We start from the raw sequence: 17,829 nt of genomic DNA, 5'->3' as shown, positions 1-17,829 counted from the left end.
ACAGCAACATACTTTCACTATTACTCTTTTGTCTCAGCCGGCCGTTTGCTTTGGTTATATATGGACCACAAGTGAGCGCTGAAAGGTTGGAATTAATGTGCGTGTGTACGAGAGAGGGAGAAGGAGCTATAGAGTGTTGAGTTTGTGTGTGTGTCTGCTTTAATGTCAAGGCTTGCATGCCAGTGGCTCACTAAGAGTGTGTATATGTATATTCGTGTGTGCCTTTCCACTTGAGAGATGGAAAGTGCGCCTTAAGTCTGTTTATATTTACTTTCTGCTATTGGATGTGACCACTCACTCTGTCTGGTACACCCTTTCCTCTCTCCTCTCTGTCTCCCTCTCTGTTTGCCATCGCTTTCTCCTGTTTCTCCTTCACACCGTCTCATCCCACTCACTCAAAATCTTCCACTTTGTTGTCTCTCTCTACCTCTACCCTCTCTTCTTTTTCCCGCCTTCACTACCTTACCTCACCCCCACACCCCCCCACCCCCACCCCCACCCATCCTCCCTCCTGCAGGTTGTAAAATGGATTCTCCTCAGTCAGAGTCATCAGGGGAAGGGCAGAAAGCGGAAGAGAATAGAGCCCAAGGTGAACTACAAAGAGGTAGGAGTCACTCTACAGTATTAAGACCTCTATCTACTTTCCCTTTGCTCTACTTTAAACTCTTGGGAGTGTCCCCTTTCTCTTTTGAAAACCTCTATCGTCTCATCAATGTGGATTTTTTTTTTCTCTTTGAAAGGAGCTGCGATTCTTGAGCTGCGCGGTATTGCCGTTTGTGTGACAACACAATTATCCCCCCCAATTCTGTTTATGTGTTGTCTGCAAGGACAGCCTACCCTGCACTTGTTTAAGTCTGTGTTTATGTTGTGTCGCACACATATTTAACCTTTTAAGAGCTTGTATACATCACATGCCCGCCACTGTTCCTGTGTGTGTGGCCATGGCCAGTGTGTGTGTGTGTGTGGGATGATGTCTACGTTTGTCCGGAGGGAGTGTGCACCAGAATCTGGCCTTGAACTTTTGTAGCTTCTCTCTCTGTCTTCTCAAACTTCCTGTCACTAACAAAATGCTGACAGATGCCATAAAAATATAAATAAAAAAAGATGGTTTTGCGCCCGTGTGTAGTGTTAATTAGTTCTCTCAAGGGATGGCTAATCCCCTCCACCCACTAATTGACACACACTCACTTGCACACACGCTTGCATCATTAATGAACGCACACTGATCTATAAGCCACAGAGGGCCAGAAGTCATTAGCGAGAGTAGTGCAGCTTTTATATATCACTCTCAATATGCTCAGATATTGTAGGAAACATTTGCAAAGCCTCTCTTTTTTTGTACAGTACATTTTATGGCATGAATAAGTTAGGTAAGTGCCCCTGGGTGTCTTTAAATAAAAAGTCTTGGAAAGAAAAAAAATAAAACACTAACTCATTGCCAAGAATATTGTATATACCCACTGACTTTTAGGGCTTTAATTTTCCCGTCAGCACTTGGTACCGCAGCTTTCAACAGATGTAATGTTAGCTTTATTCTTAAGCAATGGTAAACGTGTTTAAGCTGTACCTGAAGTCCACAGAGTATTTAAATAAAATTGCGTCGGAAAATGATTTTTCGGGATTAGATTACCTCTGATTCCTGTGTTATAATTTGGAGCACGCAGTGAATGAAATGCCTGTAGAGTCCGCAGCCTGTGCAGCCCCCCTCCAACCACCTGATACCTACCGTCTGGCATATTTACAATGTACACACACATACACACAAATACTTCTAAGGGGCAGCAAAAGGGCCTCTTCCTGTGGGGGGCAGAGAGTGCTGAAATCAGCCTCATGAAAGAATGGCCAATTACTGTCCACTTGGTCATACACAATAGTGAGAAAGAGGAGGGAGGGACAAGTGGACGGACGGATGGAGCGAGGGAGAGGGGGGATGTAAGGGCGGGGGTGTGGGAGGTCAGCGTTTGAAGTTACACCATAAAAGCCATCCTGAAAGGAAACACGAAGTGACCCCTCCCCCTCCCTTTTCCATCCACCTCTCTCCCCCTGCGGCCCTCTCCTCTCCTCTCTCCTCCTCTCTGTCTCCCTCCCTTCTCCTTTGTTTCTGGGTACAGAGAGTGCCCCATGGATGGACCAGGTGTATTTTATATTATTTCTTCATGTACTTCAAACGGCAAACAGCCCAATTTCTACTCAACCCCCCCTCCTCTTTTCATCGACCTCCCTTTCTGTTCCCCGTATCTACCAGCCTGTTGCAGGGCTATAAATCACACAGCAGACCCGATCGGCAAAAAGAAGGAAAGACGGTTAAAACACAGGAGACACGGGAAGGTAAACGGGGAAGAAAAAGTTGGGATGAATCAGAGATGAAGATACAACTGGAGAATAGAGCAGCGAGACTGAAATATGAAAAACAACACTTGACGCCACCGCTGGGCATTATATATTCCCTGTGGTTATCTTTTAGATCCATTCAAATTGAAATGGAAACATAGATTTAAGCCACAAAATGATGCGGCTGGGTGGAAAAATACAAAGGAAACAGATTTAGTTGATGAAATGACAGTATGAAAAGAGAAAGAGAGAACGAAGAAAAGGTAGAAAAAGAAATTTGTAAGTAAGGATATAAGCAGCTGAGGATTGGAGCAAGAGCGAGACTAGTGGTGGGGTAGAAGTTGATGGTTATGAATTCCAGCAGGGTAATGAATCTGTTGCAGGAATTTGAGGAAATGAAGAGGAGAGTGGATATTTGAGGAGATGAGAGAAGCACACCAGACATGAAATATTACTGGACTGGTCAGATGATGTAAGAGCGGTTAGGAAGAGGACAGAGATGGCAAAGGGAGGGAATAGAGAAGGTAGGACTTTTTGTGAGCAGGAATTAGGCTGAGCCAGGGTTGCATTTAGCGCTAATGACATCATGGATGATTAGGGAACATACACACACACACACACACACACACACTCACAAACCTATAGATGCACACAGTGGAGAGCCAGACACCCCCCACAGAGCAGCCTGAGATCTGGTCAGTTTAATAGAGCCAAAGTTTATTACCAACTTCCCTTTCATCTTTGTTTCTGTGGTGCATTATTGATTCACGAGCATCTTGGTGCACACGTTTTTTTGTGAACACGTGTAACTTGCGTGTGTGCATGTGATAAGTGTGCATGTGTCCAGTCAGTGTGTGTGGAGAGGCTTGAGAGGGATATTAGTCACGCCCTCGTGGTAATGGGCCTCATTTTGCTCTCATTTTCATCTGTGGTTTCCGTAATGAGAGGGTCCGTCTGCCCCTGCTGATCAGGACAGGAAACCCTGTAGGGGAAAAGAGCTGTGAATAGCGGGAGATCATGGCCTTTTTTGGCAACGACAGGCTCCTCAGCTCTTTAAAGATGCTGTTTGTAATTTGTTATTGATCAACTGGACTTCACAGTAAAATGCCTCGGAGAGATGATCAATAGGTATCATAACGTTCCTAAAACCTCAGAGTGCAGCTTTGGCGTATTATGTTCAATACTTTCAGGGTTCATGGAATGACTTAATGGGTAACAGATGCAGCAAATCCGAAGTAGCATTAATTAACTCTTTCGCATACAATGGTAAAAATTAAAATGAAATTTTTCTTAAGGCCCAGTGTGTGCGATTTAGGGCCGTCTATTGGTAGAAATGGTACAATTACTGAAACTATCACTGTATCCACACAGGAGTACATGAAATGATTTATTTAAAAAAGTCATGTTCCTCCTCCTCCTCCTCCTCCTCCTTAGTGCTTCTAATGGCATTTACATGAATCTACTACATGTAAACAGAAACAACCAGTCAGAGACGTAGCTTTCGGTCATGCTGATCACTGCTTGTGAACTGCAGTCAAATAGTCAAACTAGGCAGCGCTGATCAAATATGATCAGGATTATTTTACTATATTGTCTATTTCTCACCTTAGTGTACTGTTCAGCTGTAAAACAAGAAACTTTTTGACTCTGCTTGCCTTGTTGAAAACAGTCAAGTGACACACTAAGCATTGCCCACCAGCCGAACCAACACTAAGATATGTTTCTGAAAACATTCGGGGTGAGAAACAGGCAATACAATAAAAGATTCTGAACTTATATTTGGTCAGCGCCACCTATTTTGACCCCAGTTCATGCAGTTCATCAGCGGTAATTGACATGACTGACAGCTGCGTTAGAGACTTCTTTGCTCTATTTGGTCATTTTTCTTCACGTGTTGAGAATTCTTGCAAATTCCATTTGAACGAGGAGGAGGAGGAGAAACATGATTTTTTTCACAAATTAACTGTCTCATGTGCTATTGTGTAGATGTAATAACAGTTTCAGCAAATATGACAAAAAAATGTTCATAATGCACCAACTGTAGCCTTGTGTGGTTCTATTTTAAACTTCTGTACTGGAATACAGTATATTAGATGCAGTGTGACACATCCTAGTGCCTTTGGTGCAGATGTGATAAGGTTCTGTATATATAAAGTGTTTACATAGCTCTTCCTCTGGATAAACAAATCCAGGAAATAGTGTAATCCTGAATTCTTGTCATTCCTACAGAAATTGTTCTGCACCACACTATTTTTATCTTACTTCTAAATCGAAGGGTTCATCATTATTGTGTCCATCAAGCTTATTTTGGATGATGTTGAGATCATGATTATGACTTATGATCTACATTATATTATTCCTTTTGGTATCCTGATTGTCTGAACCACATCTGATGATTTCAACCTTTGCAATATTAGGCTAAAACAGCAACATATGATAAAAAGCACCGAATCTCTCCACAGATTGTGCAGCAAGACACAGGCTCAAGGCATAATGTATGTCAGAACACGATGTCATGCCACGATAACTCCACAGATGCAGCAGAATGAGTGGACGATGAGTCAGCCTCCATGTCAGTGTCACTCTGTAGCCTCATTTGCTCCTACATGGCAATGTGCACCTTCCCGGTCGTTGCTTCGGGTTCATGTGAAAACATGTTTATGTTTGTGGGTGAGGAGATGTCAACAACAGCAACAGTTTTAGAGAAACAGACTGTCCTCAAGCTGCTCTTTATTTATTTTTGTAATGATTATTTTTTTGGGCTTTTATTGCCTGTAATTGACAGGACAGTGTGAGCGTGAAAGGGGGAGACATGCAGCAAAGGGCCGAGGCTGAATTCGAACTAGCGGCCGCTGCAGCGAGGACGCAGCGTCTGTACATGGGGCGCCGCTCTATCCACTGAGCCACCAGACGCCCTCTCAAGCTGCTCTTTAAACTATACAGTGTCATCATCTGATGAAAGAGACGGCATTTAATGTACCTTGGATTGGGACACTAATTAACAGTATTTCAAAGTTAAAAGCAGGCTGGTCATTCCAATTTTACTGAAAGACAACTTTAAGCATTTCTAAAGGTGAAGTTTGAACTCTTAACTCAAGTCATCTCTCTAGCAGTGACAAGTCAGAGGCAAACAGACCTGCTTTAAAGTCTTGAAATTGTCTTACCTTTCATCCAAAAGGCTTCTTTAGTACAAATTGAAAAAGCAGACCTTGATTTTTTGTCCCTATCTAGATTTCATTTTTAGGTGCTTAAAAACATCGACCTGCAGAAGCTGTTGGTGTCGAGTTTAACAAAGAATCCATGCATCTTAATTTGACACATTTAAAGTTTGATTTTAACACTTTCAGGGCACTTTGTAGCCATGACCACCTAGAACAACACCAAGACATGATGACCAAAACCAAAGTGTAAATCGAGACAAGACCAAAACTTTGAGGAGTGGAGACCGTGTCAAGACCAAGACCAGACTAGTGTTACTCCCACACTGCATGATACTTACGATAAAATATGGAACATGCAAACAATGGCACTCCTAAAACTGATCTGAAAGATCCACATTCCCATAGAAACATCCACAGAATACTTTTAACCTCTTTTATTGCCATACATACGTGTATGTGTTAGTGTACCTGAGAAGAAATGTCTTGATAAAATAATCTAAAGGCAGTTCAGAGGTGGATTTTATGTACACTTACATTTACTTTGTTTTCCATAAGAAAAACAAATACAGACACGAAGGAGAAGGAAATTTGGTGATATCCCCACAATTGTGGTCTTGAGACGTCTTGAAATTAAATACCAAGTCATGTTTGTCTGACAGCGAGGTGGGACAGAGTAAAAGTGCAATTGAGTTTGAGATGAGGTAGAGACCTTAAAAGTGTTCTCGAAACCAAGACCATCAAGTCATATAACACTGCTTTCAGGCCTTTAGTTTGACAGCTGTAAAGTGGTACAATCAACTTTTTAACACTGACATCTTTGGTGTGGCTATCTTAGTATTGTTTTTCCAAGTATCTCAGAGACAGATGAGAAACAACGTGAAACATCAGAAAGGGTGCGGCTATCTTTTCATGAGTGTTTGCATCAGTGTTTGCATTCATGATAACTCTGCCATCAAACCTAAAAGCCTCAGAGTTAAAATAACATAAAATTAATGCTCCTATAACAAATAGATACCGCGGTCTATTTTAGGAGATAATGTAAACCCACAGTGGAAAGACGCGAGTCAAGTGGTGACTGAGATCCCTTGTGTTGTGCTGAGGTGTGATGTTGATTGTTGGACAGGGAAGGTAGTGGAGCCCCTTTTGGAGGGTGAACAGCAGGGAGGGCATGATCGAAAAGCCTCTTTAGCTGGGTGGAGTTTGCAAGTGACATTCAGTGTGTTACTCCGCCATGATAATCTTCTGTCAGTGTAGGAGGGAGGGGGGGACCGGAGAGAAATGTGAAAATGCTTTCAGTCTGTGCTGTTTTGTTAAAAGGACAGACTGAATTTAATTTGTGTCCATGTTTTGTCAGCATAGACTTAAATGTGTTGTGTGCACAAGTGTAGTTAATCAGTGGTTGCAATAAGAAAGCTCAAATAGCAAATTGTTCAGCATTTTATTTTTCTAGTGCAATCTACCTCTTCCTCTCTTTTTTAAAATTTGTATTTCTATTTTGACTGCGACCCCTGAAATACAGCATATCTGTTATGTAATGGTGTTTTTATGGCATCTGTGTTGTTTTTTTTCTTTCGATAATACGTCACTGCTTCAGAGTACACTCAGCCATATTTGGCAATGTGAACTCCGCCCCTGAGCAGTCAGTGTTGACGAGAACACATCACACATCTGGTTTTCCTTCATCTCTGTTTTCCTATCTCCTGCTTTTTACTGCTGTCTCCTGTTCCTTCTCCTCCACTCTCTTTTTCTCTTTCACTTTTTTTTCTTGCTCTGTCTTTCTGTTTCTCTCTCTGTGATTTATTGGCAATGAATCAAGGATGAGGGAGTATGCCGGAGGAGAGATGGGAACATTCAGGGAAATGGCTGTTTCCGGCCAGACTTCATCACATCAGGATGGGAAATGGTCGGAAGAAAAGTGTGTGTTTCTGTGTGAGTGTGAGTGTGTGTGTGTGTGTGTGTGTGTGTGTGTGTGTGTTTCTTTATTATCAGGACAACAGCTCAGACCCTGAGTCCACCACTGTGAGACACAACCCCAAGACACAACAACAGACACAACCCCCGGTTTGGACACATATGGCAACCCATACAGAGCTCAAAAGAACCAATCCTGTTGCTTTTCATGGAATATTTAAAATGCAGTATGAATATCTGTCACCGAGAGTTTATTATGTGTGGCTATATGGCTCACTTTTATGAGTCCAATTCATGTGCTGTGCTCCTCACCTTATTGTGATGAATGGTTTGTGTGCAGCCGTCACACTGTGTGCTGTGTTGCCTGAAGCATCAAGCTCCTGATTAGGGACTTCCATGGCAGACAGGTTTCAGGCGGCAGGTCAAGCAAAGAGCGATGCGTTCCGTTCTGTGGGCTGGTTTCTGCTCGCATCGTGAGATCTGTCCGGGCTGCTTTGATGGCGTTTGTGTGGACAATAGAGACTTCATGTTGTGAGGCAATAGGCTGAAATGTAAAATGTTCACAAGTAACGGGTTGTCAGATGAACAGGTGGATTTGTGCAGCAACAGCGGCCATGCATATATTGTAAAAAATGGCCATGGTGAAGAGCGAAATGAGCTAGCAGTGAGGTGCAGTTCTCTAATCTACTTTTAAATCCTCATTTATAATGATGAGCTTTGCATAGTGACTGAAACGATATGATTATGGACACAGGAGGAAGCTATTGTAGCTTATTAGCTGTGCATCCACTTTCATTTAACCTCCTCTGTTGGAATATAAACTGATTCCTGAAAGAAGAATGGTTTGTAGACAGTCAAGAGACAGGATCAGACAGTGGCAGAAAGTCATACCCTTATCTACTTTCTCATATGCATGACACTGAAATTAATAAATGGACTGACACATACTGTACTGTTGCCCCTGGAGAATGGATTACTAACTTCCTTTGAGTACATTAGATGAAGGTACACTAGAGAGAATCAGAGGAGAGAAAGAGAGAGAGAGTCCAGAACATCTAAAGAGACAACAGAGCTGGAGTGAAACAACAGATCAATAAAAGCATCTTACCGGCTTTGTCATTTTCTTCAGCAACTGTTATGAAAAGTGCTGACCCGATAGAAACAGATTGTGTGGGAATGAAGGGATCAGTGTGGCAAACAATGCTGTTTGATTCACTCTCCTCTCACACCGACTGTGCATCAATAAGCTGTTGATCCAGCGTTACCTGTCAATGAAACATTTTCAGTCCACTTTTGTGCGCCTGTTTGAATAAACGTTTGGGTCTGTACCTTTTTGTGTTGTGACAAAGCTGATGTAGTGAGCGATAAATCCGGGCACTACTTCTGCAGAACATATACACAGCTGCGTGTCCACATGCTTTATTGCAGTGGTAACTGGTAATGCTCTCACTATATAAGACCCCAGAGCATAACTTGTAAAACTCATGCCATAGTATGACAGGATATTACTGTATAAACTGACTGAAAATAAAATAACTGTGTAAAAAAAAAAAAAAAGTGAACATGGTGGACAGAGCTGTGTTTTTGTCTGGCTGATTTGTCATGATGCTGTAGTTCTGTCAGGTCCATTTTAATCCCCCTCAAAAAAAAATCTTGGAAATTACACAAACTCAGGCTGTTTAACGCTCCATTTCATCCGAAAGTTCCTGACATCTGCGCTGATGGAGAGCGAAACTGTTTTCCTTTTTGATAGGTAGTAAAAAAAAGCTGGAGAGATTCATCAGCGGGGCAAGTGTTAGAGAAGGGGAGAAGATTTATGTGTGGAGATGGGAGGAGAGGAGAGAGAGGAGATGGCTCCATTTGTGTTGTGTTAATGAGGGAGAGAGAGCGAGACGGAAAGAAAGTGAGAAGGAGAGAGAGAGTGCCAGCGTGTATTTGTCTCATTTATCACTCAGCAGCAGTTCTGTTTTCGGGGGTCATTTGAAGCTCACAGCCTGTCTCATCTCGTCCGGGGACTCCCTGCAGTCTGCGTGCATGTGTGTGTATATGTATAAGTGTTTGTGAATGGGGAGTATACAGTAAAAAAAAAAAAAGGGGGGGGGTGTAAAGATATCACCAGTTAGGATTGACTATGCTGACAAGCTATTTCATGGTATGCATAGCTGCTCAGAAATGCCACTTACGGCTTCATGACTCTCTGAGGAACGCACCCATGCACGATCGCACACGCACACACACACACACACACACACACACACAGAGGCAAACACAAGGTTCTGTGGGTAGATGGAGAGGTAGTTATACAGAGCAAGAGTAGCTTCAACAGGCTTTTCACTGAAGTGGTCAAAAAGAACACACACCCTTACACAAACACACACACACTCACACGCACATGCATTCTGAATCCCAGAAGCATTTGAGTGTCATTAAAGTGCAGCTGTGTTTGTCTTTCCAGCACACATGGAAAACACATCAGGGACAGCGAGAAAGCGAGAGAGAGAGAGAGAACATGGCTGCCACAATACCTACAAAACAAGCACAGCGCTTTGTCGGTCACACAAATACACATTGTTCAGTTTGGAGTCAATTCAAACTCAAATTTAGACATTGAGTATAATGCAGGGCTATAAAATGCACTGTAGCATGGAGGTCACTGCCTTAAACTCGGTGACGCTTTGGCCAGATATTTAGTGTGGAGTCATGTTCAGTATTGGCCCCGGCTGTTAAGTGGAGCTGGCTTTTTAGTGTTGGGAAATGAATCAATGCTTTTTACAAAAAAAAACTGATTTAGGCGTCACCTCATAGCTTTTGTAGGTACAATATGTAATGTTGTGTTTGTGTGTCTGTGTGTGCACGTATGAGTGCGGCGTGCTGAGTGCTAAAACATCTGTCTTTCCTGGTAATGACTTGGGAGCCGACAGCGCCCTCAGACAGCCCTGACGCAATTAGCCTTGTCAAACACACACACACACACACACACACACACACACACACACACACACACACACACACAAATACACACATGCACATCAAGTAATGTCAGCTGTATACTACAAAGCCCATAGACGCTGAAGATTATCGAAATCCCTGCATATGAAACCAATAAGTAAGTGTCTAAGATCTCAGGGTGTGTCCAAGGGCGAGGGTTGTCTTCACCGAGCTTCATGGTTTGTGATGCTCTTTTCTCATATGTTCTTTATGCTTAGGTCTATTCTAAGTTCCTGAGCAGCAGAGACACATTGATGGGCTAAAATTTTTATCAATGAAATGGTGTGTTGCCAAGAACCCAAATGTGCAAATATTCCCAGAGTGATACCACATAGATGAAAGATGCATTACAAACCAGTCATTTTAATTTTAAGGTTATTAAGACTAAAATCAACAGGTCTGGGACAAACAGCAGATTTCACTTTTGCTTAAGGTCAGGATGAAAAAAAAAGCCTAGTGGAAGTCAAATCCAGATGCACCAAATTTTCTTAACCATTGAAATCTGCTCATCCTCAAATCTAAGTTGTTTCTAGCATTGGGCAATTTATAGACTGTGAAAAGGAGATCTTTTTTTCCTATCTTGGTGACAGGGTTCTCAAGCACTTATGAAATTTTCTCTTACCTAAGAGTGGAGATTAAAAAAAAGACGGCACTGGTGAATCACAGAAAAAATTGGTGCTAACAAAAAAAGAACAAATCACAGATACAAAGAGAGGAGAGCCTTTGTCCGTGTTGCTTCCTGCATGAGGCCCAAAGTGCTGTTGATGGAAAGAAATGTACTTTTAAACAAATCCTGGTGATGATGAACATATTGTATCGTAACAATGAAACTATGTATGCTGTCATTCCCACTTCCAGCAGATGACAACATAAAACTACTCTTAATCTTTCCAAAAGTCTGGAGTAATGTGGTATTCAGACAGCCACATATAGAAGCAATTCAGTTGTTGCCAACAGCCATACTGCAGGCGACAGCTCCACACTCCCCAGTGAGGGATATCATGTGTTACTAAGATGGATGTGGTCTTATCATAGGACAAAGACAGACGGATTGTCTTCCCGGGGTTTTAATGCTAGGTAAACAACAAGTTTTGAATTTCTTTCCATCTGTTTTTCTTGTTGTTGTCTCTCCATCTCTCTCCCGTTTCTTCTGTCAGTCTCTAATATCTACCTCTTTTTTCTTCCTGTGTGTGTGTGTGTGTGTGTGTGTGTGTGTGTGTGTGTGTGTGTGTGTGTGTGTGTGTGTGTGTGTCTGGCTCTTTGTGGTGGTGCATGACTCCACAGCTGTGTGTGCGTGTCTGTCTGTGCAGCAGATATCTGGGCTCAGTCCATCCCACATACCTCTGTCAGCTCATACTGCTTAAATGGAGCCAGCCTGGAGTTCACACAGGAGACAACACACATACAGTACATATTGCACACACACACGCATGCACGCACACACACACACACACACACACACACACACACACACAAACAACAACAACAAGGACCAACAAACAAAGATTTTAGTCTGCATTTCAAGTACGTTAACACAGCCCACACAAATGCAGAAATACACACTCGGGAGTCTCTTCCTGAACATGACCTTTCTCTTTGATGGCTCGGGCTATGTTAGCCTCTCTCTGCCGTCTCCGCTTCCCTTCTCGTCTTCTGCTGCCACTCCCTCTTCGTGTTTGACTCTGCTTGCCAGAGTCGTCCCATCTTCCCTCCTCCTTCTCTGGCTCTCTACCTCTCTTTCTCGGTGTATCCTTCAGCAGCAGTTGATGTTATCTCTCCTCACTGGAGGTCATCAGCAGTGCATGGTTATGTTTTACCCCCATTATTGTTGTCATCCAGCTAAATCAGGCTTGAATGGACGAATCCTGGGTGCCCGTGTGTGTACATAAATGTGTGTGTGCTGGCATTTAGGAACCCAACTGCTTCAAAATAGCATGATAAAATTGCCAACACGCAATTGCATGAGCTGACAACCATTTTTGTCTCCTTTTTGACATTTCTGCAGGACTCTGTGCCCTATTAACCCCCGTAATAATAATAAAGAGCAGTGTACACCACCAATAATATTTACCCACAGCCTCTTAAAGGAAACTGCAGTGTGGCTAGTAGCCACTGTTTTTTTTCAGTTTTTCCTCTCCCCCAGGGATAATATTTAACCACGACCCCAAGGCTGCGCTCACCCTCTCAGGATCAGGCCAGAACAAATGACATGAGGAAATTAAACCTGGGTGCTCTGCTATTTTCAGCCTCAGTCACATTACATACTTCCGTACCTTATGTGTGGGCAGTAATCTGTGAAATAACTGAGTATATTGTGTTAGTGTGCGTTTGTGTTGAGCATCTGGATTTAACTGATTTCCAATATGGTGATGATTTTAGATTTAGATGTCAGTATTTCCCTCAGAATTTTGTTTCTGGCAGAAAGAAAACCCACCAAAACAGGATACAGACCATCTGAAGCGCTCCAGTGACATATGGAAAAACAACAACAGCCACAACAACAATGAATATATTCATATAATTCTACAAAAATGCTGTTTTAAATTAGAAGTCAGTTTAATTGCTACACATGAACACTCATCCTCATGAATCTCTGTATTTAAAGAAAGTGATTCTCAGCTTGCATAATAAATGGGTACCTTGGTGTTTTTTCTGCTTTTGTTACTGCCAACAAATCCCATTGAAAGAGCTATTAGGTGCATATTGATCTGTATGTTTTTAAGTTTGGATTCAACAAGTAAAGAACTTGTAAGCTAATATCCCCTTTTAACTGTGACATCTCCCTAACATCCCTTTTTTAGTGTTGTTTTTTTTTATTTTTTATACCAAATAGGCCACATACAAAATCATTTTGTCATCTGTGACCCTCAGTCCCAAGCCCTTTCTTTCTTATTTAAAGCATAAATATTTAAAGACAGGTTACAAATCTACTCATCCGTCTGTTCGTCTACTAATGTCGTCATGGTACTAAAATTTCTATCTTTGTATCAATACCATGGCAATGTCAATATTCACTTCCAAATTTGATAACAGAGAAAAACTGATATGGAGGATGTATAGTTTAAATGTTTTTCTTTAAATTAAAACTAAATAAAACAAGGCTATTGCAAGGACAGCGTGTCTTTTCTTGGCTAATAGCTGAGAACAGAGTGACCTTAGTAAACATTAACAATAAGAGAACATAAGAAAACACGTTGCAGGTACGATTGTATCATTACTGCAGATATTGAGTATTGAAACTGTTACAAATATTCTGAATCAATGTGCATATTCATACTCTAGTACATACTTTACTTTTTTTTTTTTAAAAAGAGTCACTTATTTCCTAAAACAGTCTTTCTCAGTTCTCAGTCAGTGACTTGTGTTTTAGTCACAAACTTGGTGCAACACAATAGTGTGTGAAGGGTTGACTTAAAATAAACTACAGTGATCATGTTCATCAATCTGAAAGGATGTATCAGCCAGTACAACACTTTAACTGTTTTTAATAGCTTAAAGAAAACAATGGCACAGAGGTAAAAGTCATATTCTGCTTTGGATACACAGACAATACTGTCTTTGTTGTGTAAAAAATAAGCAAACAAAAAAACAAAGAATGGTTATCAACAGATTTATGACTTTTAGAGGATTATCTTTCTCCATCACTTTGTCCATGTGGTGCAATTACATAAAGAATTGTATATGCCTCTGTTCTCCACCATGCCTTTCTCCTCACCTCTCTCTTTGTCTATGCTGACGTCCAGCTGTTTGGATGTGTCTCACACACACACACACACACACACACACACACACACACACACACACACACCACACACACAACACACACACAGAGTCCTTTTGTTCCAGTTCTGTTTCAAAGGCCTCTCTCTTTCAAAGGCATACGGGTGGTGCATGCAGGGGCAAAACACTTGAGTGCTGGGTTCAATCCTCGGTTGTGACTCCTACTGGAGGGTTAGGGTACCTGTATGGAGGGTAGTTGGATCTAAGGGGGCTTATTATACCCTTCCGGTGGAAGTGGCAGGTAACAATGAGGAGGAGGCCTATGCCTGTCTCTACCTCCCAGGAACATCAGTCGCACAAGAAGTGACAGGACTGTCCTACAGGGGAATTGTTCTTTCCAAAACTGTGCAGAAAAGGATGAGGAGAAACAGAAAGAGGCCCATCTGAAATGTGTTTGAGGAGTTGTTTGTGTCTCCATTGGGATTGGAACAATGGCTTGTGGGAGGAGGAGGAATGGTAAGAGGGAGGCGAGGGAGGCATCCACTGGAGACAGTTAGATTTGTGGCTTGCGTCAAAGCACAGAGTGCCAGAGATTAATTGAACTTCCCCTGTTTTGGAGGTGTGTGAATGAGTATGAGTCAGAGCGGTGATGAGTAGGAGAGAAAACATGTTAATTGCCTCCATGATCAATGCCAAATTGCAGGAACACAGAATTTTACATAACAAACGGTTCACCTTCCATGGCTGCACAAAGACGTAATTAAGTGTTGAAGAAAGCTACCCAATGAGCCAAAGACTACATGCCTCATGCTCGCTGAAAGTGCGCGTACATGTACTTGAAAATGCACTTTTTGTAGGTGTATTTCTCTGTGTGTATGTTTGCACGGTTGATTCCCCCTCAGAGTGAGTAGTCATTCCTCACCGCTGGGCCCACTGTGTGTGCTTTTTCAGCTTAACCCCTGACTCGCAGCCCTGCTGTGACCCCACGCTGGTTTTTGATTGGCCTGAGACGTTGAACTTGAAGGCCAGGAAGGAAGGGGCTACCCATCCTAACAACCAGCAGCTGATCAAACACACACTCATAAACACATTCACACAAACATGCACCACCAATGGCTGGGTTAAAGATAAACTTTGCAGGATTTTTCTTAAAAAACAAAGCAATGTATATAGACTCATACAAAAGTTATCTCTTTGACCATCACTTATGACCCACTAGAAGTAAATGGCAGATGGACTGTATTTGTATAGCACTTTTTCTAGTCTTATTGACCACTCAAAGCATTTTCACACTACATTATCACATTCACACACTGGTGGCTGAGACTACCGTACAAGGTACCACCTGCTACTCAGTAATATTCACACGCAGCATTGGGAGCAATTTGGGGTTCAGTATCTTGCCCAAGGATACTTTGACATGTTGCCCATCGGAGCTGGGGATCGAAACCCTGACCTTTCGATTAGAGGATGACCTGCTCTACCTCTGAGTCACAGCCACCCCAAAGTGATTGTTTGGCAGAGTCATTTTCTGCAAAGACTCTGCCCTCTACCTGTATTTTCTTATTTTGGGTGAGTACCCACACAGCACTTAGGTGAGGTCTGAACTTTATGAAAAGGTTGTGACCAGGTGCCAGACCTTAAGCAGCAAGCACCTAAAGCCCCTTTTACACTGCCTGTTTATGGTGGGCATACTGCGCTGTGTTGCTGCCTTGCTGTTCTGCGTATGATCGTGGAATGAGGGGACAGAGTTGTCTTGCCTTTAAGACATCAAGGGAAATAGTGCGCCCGACTGGCAGGTCTTTTAAAAAGCAACTAGAAGCAGTTAGTGGCTAACTCAAAGGAGAAGAACACTTACTGAAAATGTCCACATATTGTGAAAACAGAGGTTGGGAGCTCTTTATCCTCTGAGCAGAGGACAAGATCAATCCTTCATATAACAGAGAGGATAAATGATTGTTACTGCCATGTTATGCCATTGTTATTGTTTAGAAAGCACTGACATGTATTTTATATGTTCCATCAGAGGCCTCTTTGCTTTTGCAGAATGATACCACAGCGGTTTGGCTTTGTGTAAAAATGCAAAGGCGGCGTGAGAAAGGGACTTTGTAGTGTCCCTGTAGCACAATCTCTGTGAAAAAAGGGCTTAACAGACACAGTGCCAAAAAAAAGCAAATGTAGTTTGAGTGAGTTGAGTTAACATTTGTGCTCACAGTTAACAACTAAATAATAAAAAAGGAGAACTATATATATATATATATATATATATATATATATATATATATATATATATATATAACTCTTATACCAAACTATTCATATCTAAGTACACACATGCACCTATACATTTATACTCATACATACCAAACACCATACACTTTCATACAACCATGCATACATTTAAAAAGCCATTAAAACAGCAATATAAATCACCAAACAAGAGTGAGTCTGGGGTATGCCTTTACTTTCAAATTAATTGGCTGGTGTTTACAAAATATAAAAGACAATCCTGCATAGTATGTCTTTAAATACTGGGGATGAATTACACACAGTGTCTTCATGTAGAGCACGTACCATAGCTGCACTTTACATGCCCAAAAATGTTTCCAGCACACTTGACTAATGCAGCATAAATGAGGCACACACACTTGTTTGTTTTCCAAATGGGCTCTGTTGATTGGCGAAGTATTGTACGTGCTGCGAATATTTGTTTCCCCATTATATTCATGCTGGTGAACATCCCTGACACCCTGCTTGTTGTCAACGCATTTGTCAGAAGATAAATTGATGAGACAATTGATCCAGACAGTCATTGTGATTGCAAGGTCAAACTTCAAAAGCTTGAGCCTCTTTCTCTTTTTGCCATTTTTTCTCTTGTCCCACTGAGTCTCTGGAAAGCTGTCTGTATGTTTTGCCTTCTGATTAGGCTCACGACTGATTGCAGCAGCCATATCCACACACAAACACACGCAGATATGCACCCCCCCCCCGCTCTCTGTATATGTTGTGGTTCTTGATTAAAGCAATTATCCCAAATTGAAAAACAAAGACTGAATTCCATTAATGAATAGATAGCAGATAAACATTTGCAGCCTGTAGGTCATCGTCGAGGTCATCAGTCGGTGACTGATGCTATCTGTGAGATCGTCACTGTCCTGCAGCAGGTTTGACATAATTTGAGGAGATGGTAGCACAGACGACAGCTCCATTTCACAAGTTGAAAGGGTACTGTGTGACTCACAGATGACCTTTCAGCATCTCCTGGGTGTGTGTATTTGTTCGTGAACGTGCTCAAATCCATTACCTGAAATTGGTTTACAAAACCTATGATGTCAGCAGGCCTTTTTATAATGTCTTTTTAGACCTTATGGAGCCACAAGATTGCAGTATCATGTCCTCACAGTGTATGATTTTATTTTTCTTGAGACACTTATCATATTTATAGGTTTTATATTTATATGGTCCTCTTATTACTGCTGTGCTTTAAGCTTAACTCTGCTACACAAGCGTCTGCACGCAGGCAGATACTCCCCCACTCCTGTACGGTTGGGGCCTCCTGTTAATATGTGACCATGCATTTGATAATTAAATAAAATCATCTAAGTCATACTACTATTCTTAGGAAGAGACAATCTGTAGATTCAGAGACTATTTGTTGCACTTACACTTTATTTATTGGTAGATATGTTCACATTTTACTTGAGAAGTATAGACAGTA

General features: G+C 41.8%; 1 protein-coding gene across 8 annotated transcripts in view; it reads left to right on the top strand.

The window, feature by feature from the left end:
- aopep (aminopeptidase O (putative)) overlaps positions 1-17,829 on the top strand; it is a 119,078-nt gene that overhangs the window by 48,945 nt on the left and 52,304 nt on the right. For 7 of the 8 annotated variants that reach the window (XM_088076634.1, XM_088076630.1, XM_042488272.2 and 4 more), the window contains one exon: positions 518-604. In XM_088076634.1, the coding sequence (XP_087932760.1) occupies positions 518-604 (87 nt within the window). Of the gene's footprint in view, positions 1-517; positions 605-740; positions 1,482-17,829 lie in introns of those variants that run through there. The other variant, XM_088076635.1, reaches the window with a different exon arrangement.

This window comes from Plectropomus leopardus, chromosome 4 (assembly GCF_026936395.1).
Source record: "Plectropomus leopardus strain MGB_pleo_1.0 chromosome 4, ASM2693639v1, whole genome shotgun sequence".
In the NCBI taxonomy this organism is placed as follows: Eukaryota; Metazoa; Chordata; class Actinopteri; order Perciformes; family Serranidae; genus Plectropomus; species Plectropomus leopardus.
This window is presented reverse-complemented; position numbering and strand designations above follow the sequence as displayed.